Source organism: Triticum urartu, chromosome 7A (assembly GCF_056163025.1).
Source record: "Triticum urartu cultivar PI428250 chromosome 7A, HENAU_Tu73, whole genome shotgun sequence".
NCBI lineage: Eukaryota > Viridiplantae > Streptophyta > Magnoliopsida > Poales > Poaceae > Triticum > Triticum urartu.
In genome coordinates this window covers 739,407,415-739,420,142 of record NC_141879.1, presented here as the reverse complement: position 1 = coordinate 739,420,142, position 12,728 = coordinate 739,407,415, and the positions used below count along the sequence as shown (strand labels likewise).

Below are 12,728 nucleotides of genomic sequence, written 5' to 3'. Positions count from 1 at the left end.
TCAGAAAGGGCTAGAGTTAACAGCAGGATCATCGCCAAGGCTACTAGCAGGATCATTGTTTCCAAGGTTACCAACAAGATCATCGCTGGAACGTTTGCCAGCAGGATAATTGTCAGATAAGTATGTATACACCCAACGCTCCAGGTATTCTTGACCCATGCTGACAAGAAAACCTCGATGGACTGCAAATTCTGGCTTGCATAGATGCATCCCGACCGACATCCTCGCATCAGGTGGCAACGGAATCTTCTTGAGCATGTCCCATAAAGGAGCATTTGGGTCCTTTGGGGCTACAATCTGTACTAGACTTGCAAGGGTTTCTCGTATGCCTATCAAAGTACTTGTGAGCAGCACATCCATATCAGTGTCATCTTGTGATGCTTGAGCTGATCTTGGCTTTGACTTTTTAGCTTTATCATTTTGTGGTGGTGGCAGAGTATTTGGCTTTGCACTTTTTTTGAAACTTTTCTTGTTAGGCTTTAGAGCCGCAACATTGGAGGAGGAAACTTGACTATCAGTTGCAGCAAGAGCAGCCACCGCTTCACAATCATCACTATCTGTATCTAATTTATCCGAGTCATGACCTGTTGGACCCTTCGCTTCATCAAAGGTGGACATATCATTCATCATGTCATCTTTTACACTAGTGCAGAACCGGCCAATAGCACCGGCTCGTAAGGCCCTTTAGTGCCGGTTCCACAACCGGCACTAAAGTGTGGTCACTAAAGGGCCCCCCCCTTTAGTACCGGTTCAGCACGAACCGGTGCTAAAGGCCAACCACGTGGCACGAGGCAGCTCCGGGGGCAGGGAGCCCTTTAGTACCGGTTGGTAACACCAACCGGTACTAAATGTTTGTGGGTTTTTGTTTTATTTTTTATTTTTCAATTAAATTTGTGTTATCAATTTAATTTAGGATTGTTTTACGTTATAATGAGTTGTAGTGGTCATCATCATCATCATCATCATCGCATATTAATAAATAAATAAACTTTAGCTAGCTAAAAATCATCATAGTCGTCATTAGTTACCACTATTTAATCATCATAGTCATTACCGCTAGCTATCTAATCACCAACATAATCATCGAGTTCAGTTTGTAACAGAAGCAAAGATATCATCGAGTTCAACATAATCATCACCAACATCGAAGTTCAGGACAATACGGACATGCATGAGAGAGGACAAGTACTAATTAATTAAGAGCATGAACTAGCTACACCTGCTGCTCCCTCTCAGGTAGAATAGCATAGAACATGTATAGCTCTCCTGATTCATCATACTGGAGCATGCAGATGAATCTGTCTCCTAATCTTGGGTTGCGCTTCTCCTTGCTGCCCCCTAGTACTTCTCTGCGATCGTTTACAGTTTTGCTCCAATCTTTCACTATTAAGCATTCTTCGCTTTCAGAAATCCTGAATGCACTCATGTGTAATGTAGGAAATCTTGGTCGTAACCTAACCATTGACATGCGACCTTTTGTCTCGATGCACTAAGGCACAACTGTCATCGGATGTCCCTGTTGATGAAAGAACATTGTATAGTAATTAATATACTAAGCAATGAAAGTTTAGCTTCAAAAATAATGTATGCAAAAGATGCACTAATCAAGGACAAATAGTTAAAATCTTACCATCTTTCGATTATAGATGTGACCGTAGTTCAATACGATCACCATTGGTCGCACATTTTGAGTACTAACATTTCTAAGTTTAGGAAAAAAATTTGTCTTGACAGTATTAAGATCCTCAAGCCATGAAACATAATGACTTATTTCCTCGCAGTTTAGTTGAGCCCCGGGGCAGTAGTAGGTCCTGTCTACCAAGCGCCGGACATGTTTGCTTGAACCGAAATAAGCTGATAATACAAATTAGTTGTCAACTATTTTTGTATAGTTTGTATCAAAGACATAAACATATGCATCCATAGTTGAGAAAAACTCACATAATGGTAGAACTGGAGGCGTTTGCACATCGACCCAGATGTCTATATTACCTTCAATATCATCTTCCGGATGAATATCAAAGGTGATAACCATATCAGGCTCAAATGCATAAGCCTTGCATAGTGCTTGCCAAGTTTTGCATTCAAAATGGGTGTATGTGTCTCCATTATATAATTTGACGTTGAAAGTATACTCATGCTCCGTCTTCAAGTAAACTCTCTTTACCTCCATATCATCTATAGCACTAAAACCTATCTTATCCAAGACAAAAATTCTTGCATGGCAGGGGATGCGCTAGTATAATAGTGAAAATTTAAAATTATAAGTTGAAGCAAATGAAGCATAAGTCATGCTTTAAAATTATAAGTTGAAGCAAATGAAGCATAAGTTTTGCATTCAAATAATAATTGCCGTTGTGACTTACCGTATCCACTTCGAATGTCTCATTCAGCTTGATGCTGAAGCGCCTACCATCAACAAGGAAATTTCTGTCGCACTGGCCGCGCTGGTCTTCACAGTGTTCGCACATAATGAAATCTTTTTCGTCATCAGATGACATTTCCTATATGTTCATATAGGTGAAACATTAAACACTTATTACTATCTAACATTAATTAATATCTAGCCAATGCAAATATATATCTAACTATATATATATTTATCTCTAACAATTGACATTACTATATATTTAACATTTTTCTATCTAATTCATCTAACATTGGACATTAATCTAACATTTATATAAACTCAAAATATGTAAAAACATTAAATAAACAGAAAAACTCATTAACAAATAATATTTTGATTAGATCATCAAATCTCAGATACGACACTAAAAATAAACTAGTTATATTAATTATTCAACTAGTTCAAATCTCAAATACCTAAAAATAAACTAGTTCGACAATTTTCTTACTAAAAATAAACTAGTTATATTAATTATTCAACTAGTTCAAATCTCACATACCTAGCTAATTAATATCTAATTAAATTTTCTAAAAAACAGAAAACAAAAAATAAATAAAAAAATATGTGTGTGTATGTGTGTGTGTGTATGTGTGTGTACATGTGTATGGGTGTGTATATATATGTGTGTGTATGTGTGTACGTATACGTACAATGCGCGGGCGACGACGGGCGGCGGGCAACGGGCGGCGGGCGACGACAGGCGGCGCGCGGGCGACGGGCGGTGGGCGACGACGGGCGGCGGCGGGGCGACGGGCGAAGGGCGGCGCGCGGGCGACGGGCGACGACGGGCGGCGGGGCGACGGGTGGCGCGCAGGCGACGGGCGGCGGGCGACGGGCGCGACGAGAGCGGCGACGCGCGAGAGGTTGGAGAGACGCGAAGTAGGAGATGTAACTGAAATTTTCGTAAGTGTTGTATATATAGGAGAGGCCTTTAGTACCGGTTGGAGCCACCAACCGGTACTAAAGACCACCCTTTAGTACCGGTTGGAGCCACCAACCGGTACTAAAGGGTAGTCTTTAGTGCCGGTTGGTGGCTCCAACCAGTACTAAAGGTCTCGCGCTGCCACCCCAAAGTTTAGTCCCACCTCGCCGGGCGAAGGGCAGCCGCACTGGTTTATAAACCCAGCCGCGACTACCCCTTCGAACTTCTCTATATAGCAGGCTTGTGGGCCTAAACTCTGCGCGCTGCCCTGTGAGTCTGCTGGGTCTTTAAGGCCTGTAATTACACACCTGTGGCCTATCTGGCCCACAGGGCAGCGCCCCAAATTTTTTTATAGTTTTTTTCTTTTCTGCTTTATTTTCTTCTATTTATTTCTGCGTAGTTTTTTGTATAGTTTTTCTTTTCTGTTATATTTATTTTCTTCTATTTATTTGTGAGTAGTTTTTCATCTAGTTTGCCAAAATTCAACATTTTCAGAGTTCATTTTGTAGTAATTTTCAATTTCACGGTCATTTTGTAAACGATTGAAAAATAGCAAATATAATTTTTTTCTTTTCTGCTTTATTTTTTCTTCTATTTATTTCTGAGTAGTTTTTTCTTTTCTGCTATATTTATTTTCTTCTATTTATTTCTGAGTAGTTTTTTTATATAGTTTTTTTCTTTTCAGCTATAGTTTTTCTTCTTTTCTGCTATTTTTTCTTTTCTACTATTTTTTTTTTCTGCAAAACTTGATGGTCAAAGTCTGGAGTTATAACTTAAAAAAAAGAAATGTCGACGTGCAATTAGTTTTTGCCATAACAGAAGAAGTCCGGAGTTGTAATAAGTTATTAAAAATAAAAAAGAGGTGCAATGCTCGTTAATTTGCTTCAAGCCTTTCGGAATAGTGTAAACTGCACGGCGCATAGCTCCGTGCAGTCTACCGTATTCCTGAAGGCTTGAAGCTAAGCAACGTGAGCATTGAGCCTCTTCTTCATCGTCTCTACACCCAGGACTTATAAACCGCTCCTAGTCCCTCTCACTTTGCGAGGTGGGACTAAAAAACAATTTTGCGAGGGGAGCGAGGTGGGACTAAAAACAACTTGCCATAACCTCATTAGTACCGGTTCGTGGTACGAACCGGCACTAAATGGTGATGGTGGGGCCATAGCCTGACCGCAGGCTGACACAGCCTCTTTAGTACCGAACCGGTACTAAAGGTTCGCCACGAATCGGTGCTATTGATCGCCGCCACGAACCGGCACTAGTGTACACATTAGTGCAGGCTGAAATTCCAACCGGCACTATTGTGCTTCATATTTGACCCTTTTTCTACTAGTGTTACCTTATCATCATTGTCAGTTTCAGCTGCAGAGAAAGGGTCTTGCATAAAAGAGCCATCTGCCAAGGAGCCACTAAATAATTCCTTCAACTTGTCGTAGAACTGAATCGGTTTAGAGAGAATTCCACAATCATTGGCCTACATGAATTTTATTGTTAGTTCCACATCAGTAGTTGAACAGTCGACAAATAGATAATTTGTATGAGATAATCACCGATAAGCCATGTAGAGTAGATTGAGAGAGTATCACTTGTTTGTTGACATCATCAAACCCACTGGCACTCTCATTGCTATATCTAGCAACTAGCCCCCATGTCTCTTTATGACGCCTAAAGTGACGTTGAACTTGCTCGACACTATAAGAACAACCATACTTCTTATTTATTGCTGTTGTGCAAGCAGTGTGATGCATCTTCTTGAATACTGCTTTAGGAGGCATCTCAATCTTCTTCTCAATGTACCAGTCAAGAAGAAACTCAGATATAGCTACAGGCCAATTTATAGGTTTTGCCCTTGCATTCTTGTCACCTTTGCATTCTTTCCCCTTACTGATCATATTGCTTTCAGCTTCATCCATTTTATGAACTACAAGATGATACATGACATAAATAGTAATGACAGAACAAGGAAATAATAATAGCATCCATAATAAAAAATTAATTGTCATACAAACAACCAGATCCATTACATGATAGAAGCGTCCAGAATATAAATTCACTGCCTTGCAAATAACCAAATCAAGTACAAGATACTGGCACACATAATAGAAAACTATTGTCTTGCAAGCAAGACGGAAGTAAAACAAACTGCAGCAAAGGGAATATCAATGATGAAATTGACGACGCTCCCACATAGTATTTGTAGACTGTCTCACTTTGCCACCCATTGCCTATTGTCCCTTCCATTATCTGTTGCAACTCTAGATGACCTAGGCAGCTTATTATACCAACGATCTTCATCATATATGATGTTGTCGGGACCATTATCAAGGATCCAATTGTGTAGAACACAACAGGCTATGACAATCTTCACTTGTTTTCTAAATGGAAAGAATGGCTTGTTTGCAAGAATTTTAAAACGATTCTTTAAGGTCCCAAATGCTCGCTCAACGGTTGTACGAAGGGATGAATGTCGAAGGTTGAATAATTCTTGTGGCGTTTGTGGACGTCTCCCACCCCCGAACTCCTTCAAGTGGTATCGGACACCTCTATATGGCGGTAGTATACCAGGCCTTGCTGCATACCCAGCATCAGCTAAGTAATATTTGCCTACAAGAAAATATGAGACGGATGGTTTTACTGCCTTTTCAAAGTTATTGTACACCTAAAACAACTAATTTGTCGTGCGAACCTTCCGGCATTGGAATCCCATTTGTTCTGTTAAGGGCAGCCTTCAGAACTACCGAGTCATGAGTAGACCCCTCCCATCCAGCAAGTACATAGGTAAACCTCAAATCAAAATCCACAACCGCAAGGACATTCTGGGTTGGGTATGACTTCTGACCTCGAAATCTGTTCGCTATGTTCTCAGAGACAAATGCAGGGATGTGGGTGCCATCAAGTGCCCCAATGCAGTCCTATATTAATTACAAGGAGTTGTATTAGTCGAACAATTGGATGATGCAAACCAAAATGTCAAACAGATGTAACACTAGGTACCTCAAAGTAGGGGTAGAACCGACCCGGGCTATCAAGTATCTTTTTGTGGGTCTCTATTGACCTAAGCTTTATCATATCTTTCGCAAGAAAACACAAGGCATTCAAGACCTCATGAAAGCTTTGGCTTACTGTATAGCTAGATCTCTTGAGGAAAAGTCCGACCACTCTATTTCGCAAATTATGGCCGACTGTATGTAGGAAAATGGATAATTTTTCTTCAACTGATACATGCACTGACTCACATACAAGACCGGCATCACGCAAATGGGTTGATAGCTTCCAAAACACGTCTTTCCTCATCCGGAGTTGACTGATGCAATTTTTATCGGTTGAATTGTACAGGTCATTCAACTTTTTTTGCCTCTCCAGATCTCTATCAACCAATGGCCCATATTTTCTTCGACACATTCTAAGACTGTAATGTCTACGTCGACGACGCCACCGGACAATGGCCAACATTACAGCTAGAACACCTAAGTCGTTTCTTGATAACATAATGGACAGATTCCGTATACATCTGGATATTAGATGAAATAAATGTATAAGAAACAAGTGAGATGTACGTATATGTAGTCAGTAGAACCAATAATAGGGACATTGTTCTATGCCAGATTTAAGGTTACATGCGTGCACACATATATGCAAAGTACTGCTAGATTATTGCTCTAGTAAGAGGTTTCTTCAGATCTGGAAGGTTGTAGCTTGCAATCAAGTAAAAAAAAGAATCCAAATAAAAAGGAGCACTATATGCCTTCATACTAGCAAGTTCTAATCACAAGAACAAATAAACAGAGAAGGGGGCAGCAAATCGTGGCACACATGATAGGGTAAAAATTGCAGTCTCACCTTCAGGATTTCACCAGATCTGACTAGGAACTAGAAATATTGTTGGGGGAAAGAAGAATCAAAGCCAATAATCAGTTTCCCATGCGATTCCTTCTCCCCTTCTCTCAAGAACAAACCCAGAGAGAGAGAGAGAGAGAGAGAGAGAGAACAGATTGTGAGCTGTGGGGAGGGGAAACGAGAGTGGAGGTGGAGGGGAAACGAGAGTGGAGGTGGAGGGGAAAGTGCGTTGCCCATATATTACGGGGTTAGTAAATTATAAGTTGGGCCATCTTGCCCAGGCAGGTTGGGGAGAGGGCCAGGCGTCCGATTTGCTACGCCTGGAGCCAGGCAACTTACCCAGGCAACTTCACCAGGCAGAAAAATCCCAGGTCACTAACCAAACACACCCCAGGCAGATTCTAGGCAAGCTCCAGGCTAGGCAGATTGAAATGTGGACATGAATCAAACTGACCCTATATCTCCATCTCTCCTTATCTCGAACTAAACACGTTTATATTCTAACGGAACCGAAGGCTCAGTTTATGCTAAAATCTTTACAAGGTTCTCAACCTTCTACAACAGCAACAAATTGATCACAAAGAGAAAAACATTGAAAAAAATGGAAACCACCAGCTAAAGCTAATTATGCAAGCCAAAACGAAACAGAGAAAGGGGGTTTCTCATCCCAGACCAAAGGTTAACTGAACATAGCTACCAGCCAACACCACCTCTGCCTGTCATGCTACACTCCACAAGAACTCGCCATTTTCCAACTTTGCGTCGATCTTCTCCACAACGGCTTCCACTACTGGTGTCCAGCTTCTGCCATTGACTTAACATGAAGGAAACAACACGGTAAGTAAAGAGAGTAGAAAGGAGGACTCGAAAGAATTTCCGTCTCAGACATAGACCCCAAGCAAAGATCCATGAACTCATCTCTGTTCATGTGCTCAGCTCTAAGACATATTTGATCAGGCAACATACAAAGGGAGCGACACGACATTGAAATAAAGTGTGATCTAGGGGCATTGCATATCACACGGTGATGTGACCCTGGCCAATTACGAACAGCCAGGTGCAAACTGCAAAGCCGGCAGTGCTCTAGTTTCATTCATAAATTGGAAGTCAGGTACACACAAGCACACCCAGGTCGCATACATCTCACGGAGTCACAGACACAACTTTGTCTGTAGATGACAGAACTCATAACGAAACAACTATGTAGAGTGACCTTGGTGATGGACATTTAGTGTAGAAAAAACAGTTTCTCCAACTGACCTTGGTGATGGACCTATGTTAAGTGAACACATTGCTTTTTCTGAAGTCAGGGATCCTCAGGCTATTCCTATGGCTAAAAATCCTTTGGATGTTGGGTCTAGTTATGGTAGTGATGAGAACCTGCCTGGAGGTGATAGTGTAGCCTATTGCAACATGATTCTGAAGTCAATTGACTGCTCAGATTCTGAAGAAGAGAAGAATGCTGAGGATGACATGGCAACCTTACCTTTGGATGCTGTTGATTTGATCAAGTCTTCTGGTTTGAAAAGGTCTTTGCTGTCCTCACTTGATGAGGTGATGGAGGTTGGAAAGAAAAAACAGACTAAATCTAAATGGGGGCCTATTCTAGCCCAGAAGCCACAAACCAGGGGACATGGGCATGTGAATATCATGCAAAAAGCTGCTGAATACAAGAGAAAAAAGAATCTGTAAGTGCCTCACACCTACAAAGGTAACTCATTTGCTGTTCTTGACCCTGATCTCCTTGCTATCCATACTGAGAAAATTAATTTGAAAATTGGAAATGATGTCTGCTTTAAACATGTGATTATTGATGATTTAATTGCTAATGAAAAGGAAAGATGCTTGATGTTTGCTAATAATAACCCTGAAACTGTGCTGCCTTCTAATTTAGATATTGATGAGGTAGATGTTGGGTTCATTCCAGTAGGGTGTACTCCCCAGCAATTAGTGGGCACTGTTGATTGCTGTGAGAAGTCCCCAGCTGTTTTGACCAAGGTTAAGCCTTGTGGCTTGTCACATCCCTTCAAAATTGCTTAGATATGATAGGTCTCATTTGGAATATTAGGGGGCTTGGACAACCAGGGAAAATTCAGTGCCAGTGTGATACTATTGCTAAGGCTAACCCAGACTTTATTGGGTTTCAAGAAACAAAAAAAGAGCTCATTTCTGAGGGTCTCCTCAAGGCTGTGGACAAACAGAATTAGTTTACTTGGCACTTCTTGCCTGCTTTGAATACTGTTGGGGGTATTCTGGTAGGCTTTAGAAGTGATGTGTTTGAAGTAATTGGATTTACTAATAAAAAATTTGGTGTGGTTTCTACCATTAAAAATAAAAGTGATAAGTTTGTGTGGCAGCTAATTGTGGTCTATGGGTCTGCTTACCCTGAATTCAAGGTGGAGTTTGTTGCCGAGTTACATGATATCATGGAGTCTGTCTCTTACCCAGTTTTGGTGTGTGGTGACTTTAATCTTGTTAGACAACAATCTGATAAAAGTAATGGTGTGATTAATCCACATTTTGCCTTCCTCTTTAATGATTGGGTTAATAAATGGGCCTTATTGGAAATTTCTATTTCCAACAGATCTTTTACTTGGTCCAATAATCAAAATAATCCTATCTTTGCAATTTTGGATAGGGTGTTCACTTCTGTGGACAGGAACATGCAGTTTCCTTTATCTACTTTGATTGCCCTTCCAAGGGTGGGGAGTGACCACACCCCTCTAGTTTTAGACACTGGGGCTAGGAAAGTTAACTGTCCAAAGATGTTTAGATTTGAGAAATGGTGGTTAGCTCAATCTGGGTTCTTCCAGCTTGTGCATGAAGTGTGGACCAAGCATGGTAATGGTAGTTCTTCTATTGAGAATTGGATGTGTAAAACCAGAGTCCTTAGGAAAGTCATTAAAGGTTGGAGCATTAATATAGAGGCTGCCATGAAGAAGAAGAAAAAGTCCCTCCTTATGGAGTTTGACATCTTGGATGTGAAATCAGAGCAAAGTCATCTCTCTCTAAGTGAATTTTAGAGAATAAATCTCATTAAGGAAGAACTGGATGATATTTGGAAAAAGGAAGAGACTGCCTTATGGCAAAAATCCAGAGATAGAAATTTTTTGGAGGGGGATCGTAATAATGTTTATTTTATGGCTCTAGCTAATCATAGGCATAGGAAAAACCACTTGGATGAACTAAATGGTCCTGATGGCCCTGTTACAACTACTGATGATTTGTTGGATGTGGCTACTAACTTCTATAAGAAGCTCTTTTCTTGAGAACAAAAACCTGATATTCATCTAGATGATGACTTTTGGGATGAATCTGACATGATCACTGAGGAGGAGAGAGAGATTTTGGAAAAACCCTTTTCTGAGGAGGAGATTAAAAAAGCAATTATGAGTTCTTATGCTGGAGGAGCTCCTGGTCCCGATGGCGTGTCATTTATCTTTTATCAAAACTTTTGGGAGCTAATCAAAGATGACTTTATGTGGTTAGTGAAAGATTTTGAAAATGGTAATCTGGATGTCTCCAGAATTAACTTTGCTATTATTACCCTAATTCCTAAGGTTAATGATTCTAAAGATATGAAAAATATTAGGCCAATCAGCCTGGGGAACTGTTTTGCTAAGATTTTTTCAAAAGCTATGAATACTAGGGCCTCCCCTATATGTGACAGAATCATCTCCCAAAATCAAACTTCATTTATTAAGGGGAGATTTATCCTTGAAAGTGTAGTCATGGCCCATGAAGTGATTCATGAGATCCATAGATCTGGTGCTAGTGGCCTGGTTCTGAAATTGGATTATGAAAAAGCATATGATAAGGTTAATTGGGATTTCCTTGTAGAAATGTTGAGGTCTAGAGGTTTTGGTGAGAAATGGATCGGTTGGGTTTGTAGTTGCCTCCACCAAGGGACTTTTGCTGTGAAAATTAATGACACTATTGGTCCTCATTTTGTGGGGTGGGGGGGGGAGGACTGAAACAAGGTGATCCTTCCTCCGCTCTTCTTTTTAACCTAGTGGCTGATGTCTTTTCTAAGATGCTGAAGAAAGCTACTAGCCATTACTTGATTATAGGGCTTCTGCCTCATGTAGTGCCTGGTGGTGTTGTCAGCTTGCAATATGCTGATGACACATTACTGTTTTTAGATGCCTCTGTTGATCATGCCAGACATCTGAAATGGATCTTAGCTTGTTTTGAAAAACTTTCTGGTCTCTGTATCAACTTCCATAAAAGTGATTTGCATACCATCAATATTGATGAGGAGGCTTCTAAGGAATTTGCCCAATTTTTTGTTGCCAAATTGGGGATTTCCCTTTTAAATGTCTTGGGGTTCCTTTGCATTTCAAGAAGCTAAGGAGAGAGGATATCCAACCCATTATTGATTGAATTATCAGAAATATTGCTGGTGAAGGAAATATGCCCTAGAGGCAATAATAAAGTTATTATTTATTTCCTATATCATGATAAATGTTTATTATTCATGCTAGAATTGTATTACCCGGAAACATGATACATGTGTGAATACATAGACAAACATAGTGTCACTAGTACGCCTCTAATTGACTAGCTCGTAAATCATAGATGGTTAAGTTTCCTAACCATAGACATGAGTTGTCATTTGATTAACGGGATCACATCATTAGGAGAATGATGTGATTGACCCGACCCATTCCGTTAGCTTAGCACTTGATCGTTTAGTATGTTGCTATTGCTTTCTTCATGACTTATACATTTTCCTATGACTATGAGATTATGTAACTCCCGTTTACCGGAGGAACACTTTGTGTGCTACCAAACGTCACAACGTAACTGGATGATTATAAAGGTGCTCTACAGGTGTCTCCAAAGGTACTTGTTGAGTTGACGTATTTCGAGATTAGGATTTGTCATTCCGATTGTCGGAGAGGTATCTCTGGGCCCTCTCGGTAATGCACATCACTATAAGCCTTGCAAGCAATGTAGCTAATGAGTTAGTTACGGGATGATGCATTACGTAACGAGTAAAGAGACTTGCCGGTAACGAGATTGAACTAGGTATTGAGATACCGACGATAGAATCTCGGGCAAGTAACATACCGATGACAAAGGGAACAACGTATGTTGTTATGCGGTTTGACCGATAAAGATCTTCGTAGAATATGTGGGAGCCAATATGGCCATCCAGGTCCCGCTATTGGTTATTGACCGGAGACGTGTCTCGGTCATGTCTACATAGTTATCGAACCCGTAGGGTCCGCACGCTTAACATTCGTTGACGATAGAGTACTATGAGTTATGTATGTTGGTGACCGAATGTTGTTCGGATTTTTGGATGAGATCACAGATATGACGAGGAACTCTGGAATGGTCCGGAAGTAAAGATTGATATGCGGATAGTAGTGTTTGATCTCCGGAAGGGTTCCGGAATTCACCATAAGGGGTTCCGGATGTTTCCCGAAATGTTTGGGCACGAGAACACTTTATCTGAGCCAAAGGGGAAAGCCCACGAGGGTTTTGGAAAGTGCAAAAGGAAGTTTTGCGGAGACCAGAGGCTAGACGCCAGGAACCCTGGCGTCTAGGGGA

The 12,728-nt window shown here is 40.8% G+C and overlaps 1 protein-coding gene across 1 annotated transcript; it reads right to left on the bottom strand.

Annotated features, from left to right (window-relative positions):
* LOC147962545 (uncharacterized) lies at window positions 1-5,245 on the bottom strand. Its single transcript, XM_087534220.1, has 3 exons — window positions 4,883-5,245; window positions 4,652-4,806; window positions 1-682 (listed from the first exon to the last, which is right to left on the bottom strand). The coding sequence occupies exons 1-3, from the start codon at window positions 5,243-5,245 to the stop codon at window positions 1-3; spliced, it is 1,200 nt and encodes a 399-aa protein (XP_087390346.1).
* Window positions 5,246-12,728: the final 7,483 nt, after the last annotated feature.

Bases quoted from the DNA above. Each gene is read 5' to 3' on its own strand.
- LOC147962545 (XM_087534220.1), bottom strand. From the start codon at position 5,245: ATGGATGAAGCTGAAAGCAATATGATCAGTAAGGGGAAAGAATGCAAA. The intron at 4,807-4,882 runs GTGATTATCTCA...AAATTCATGTAG, and splicing joins CTACTCTACATGGCTTATCG to GCCAATGATTGTGGAATTCT. The intron at 683-4,651 runs GTCAAATATGAA...CCGGCACTAAAG, and splicing joins GTAACACTAGTAGAAAAAGG to GGCCTTACGAGCCGGTGCTA.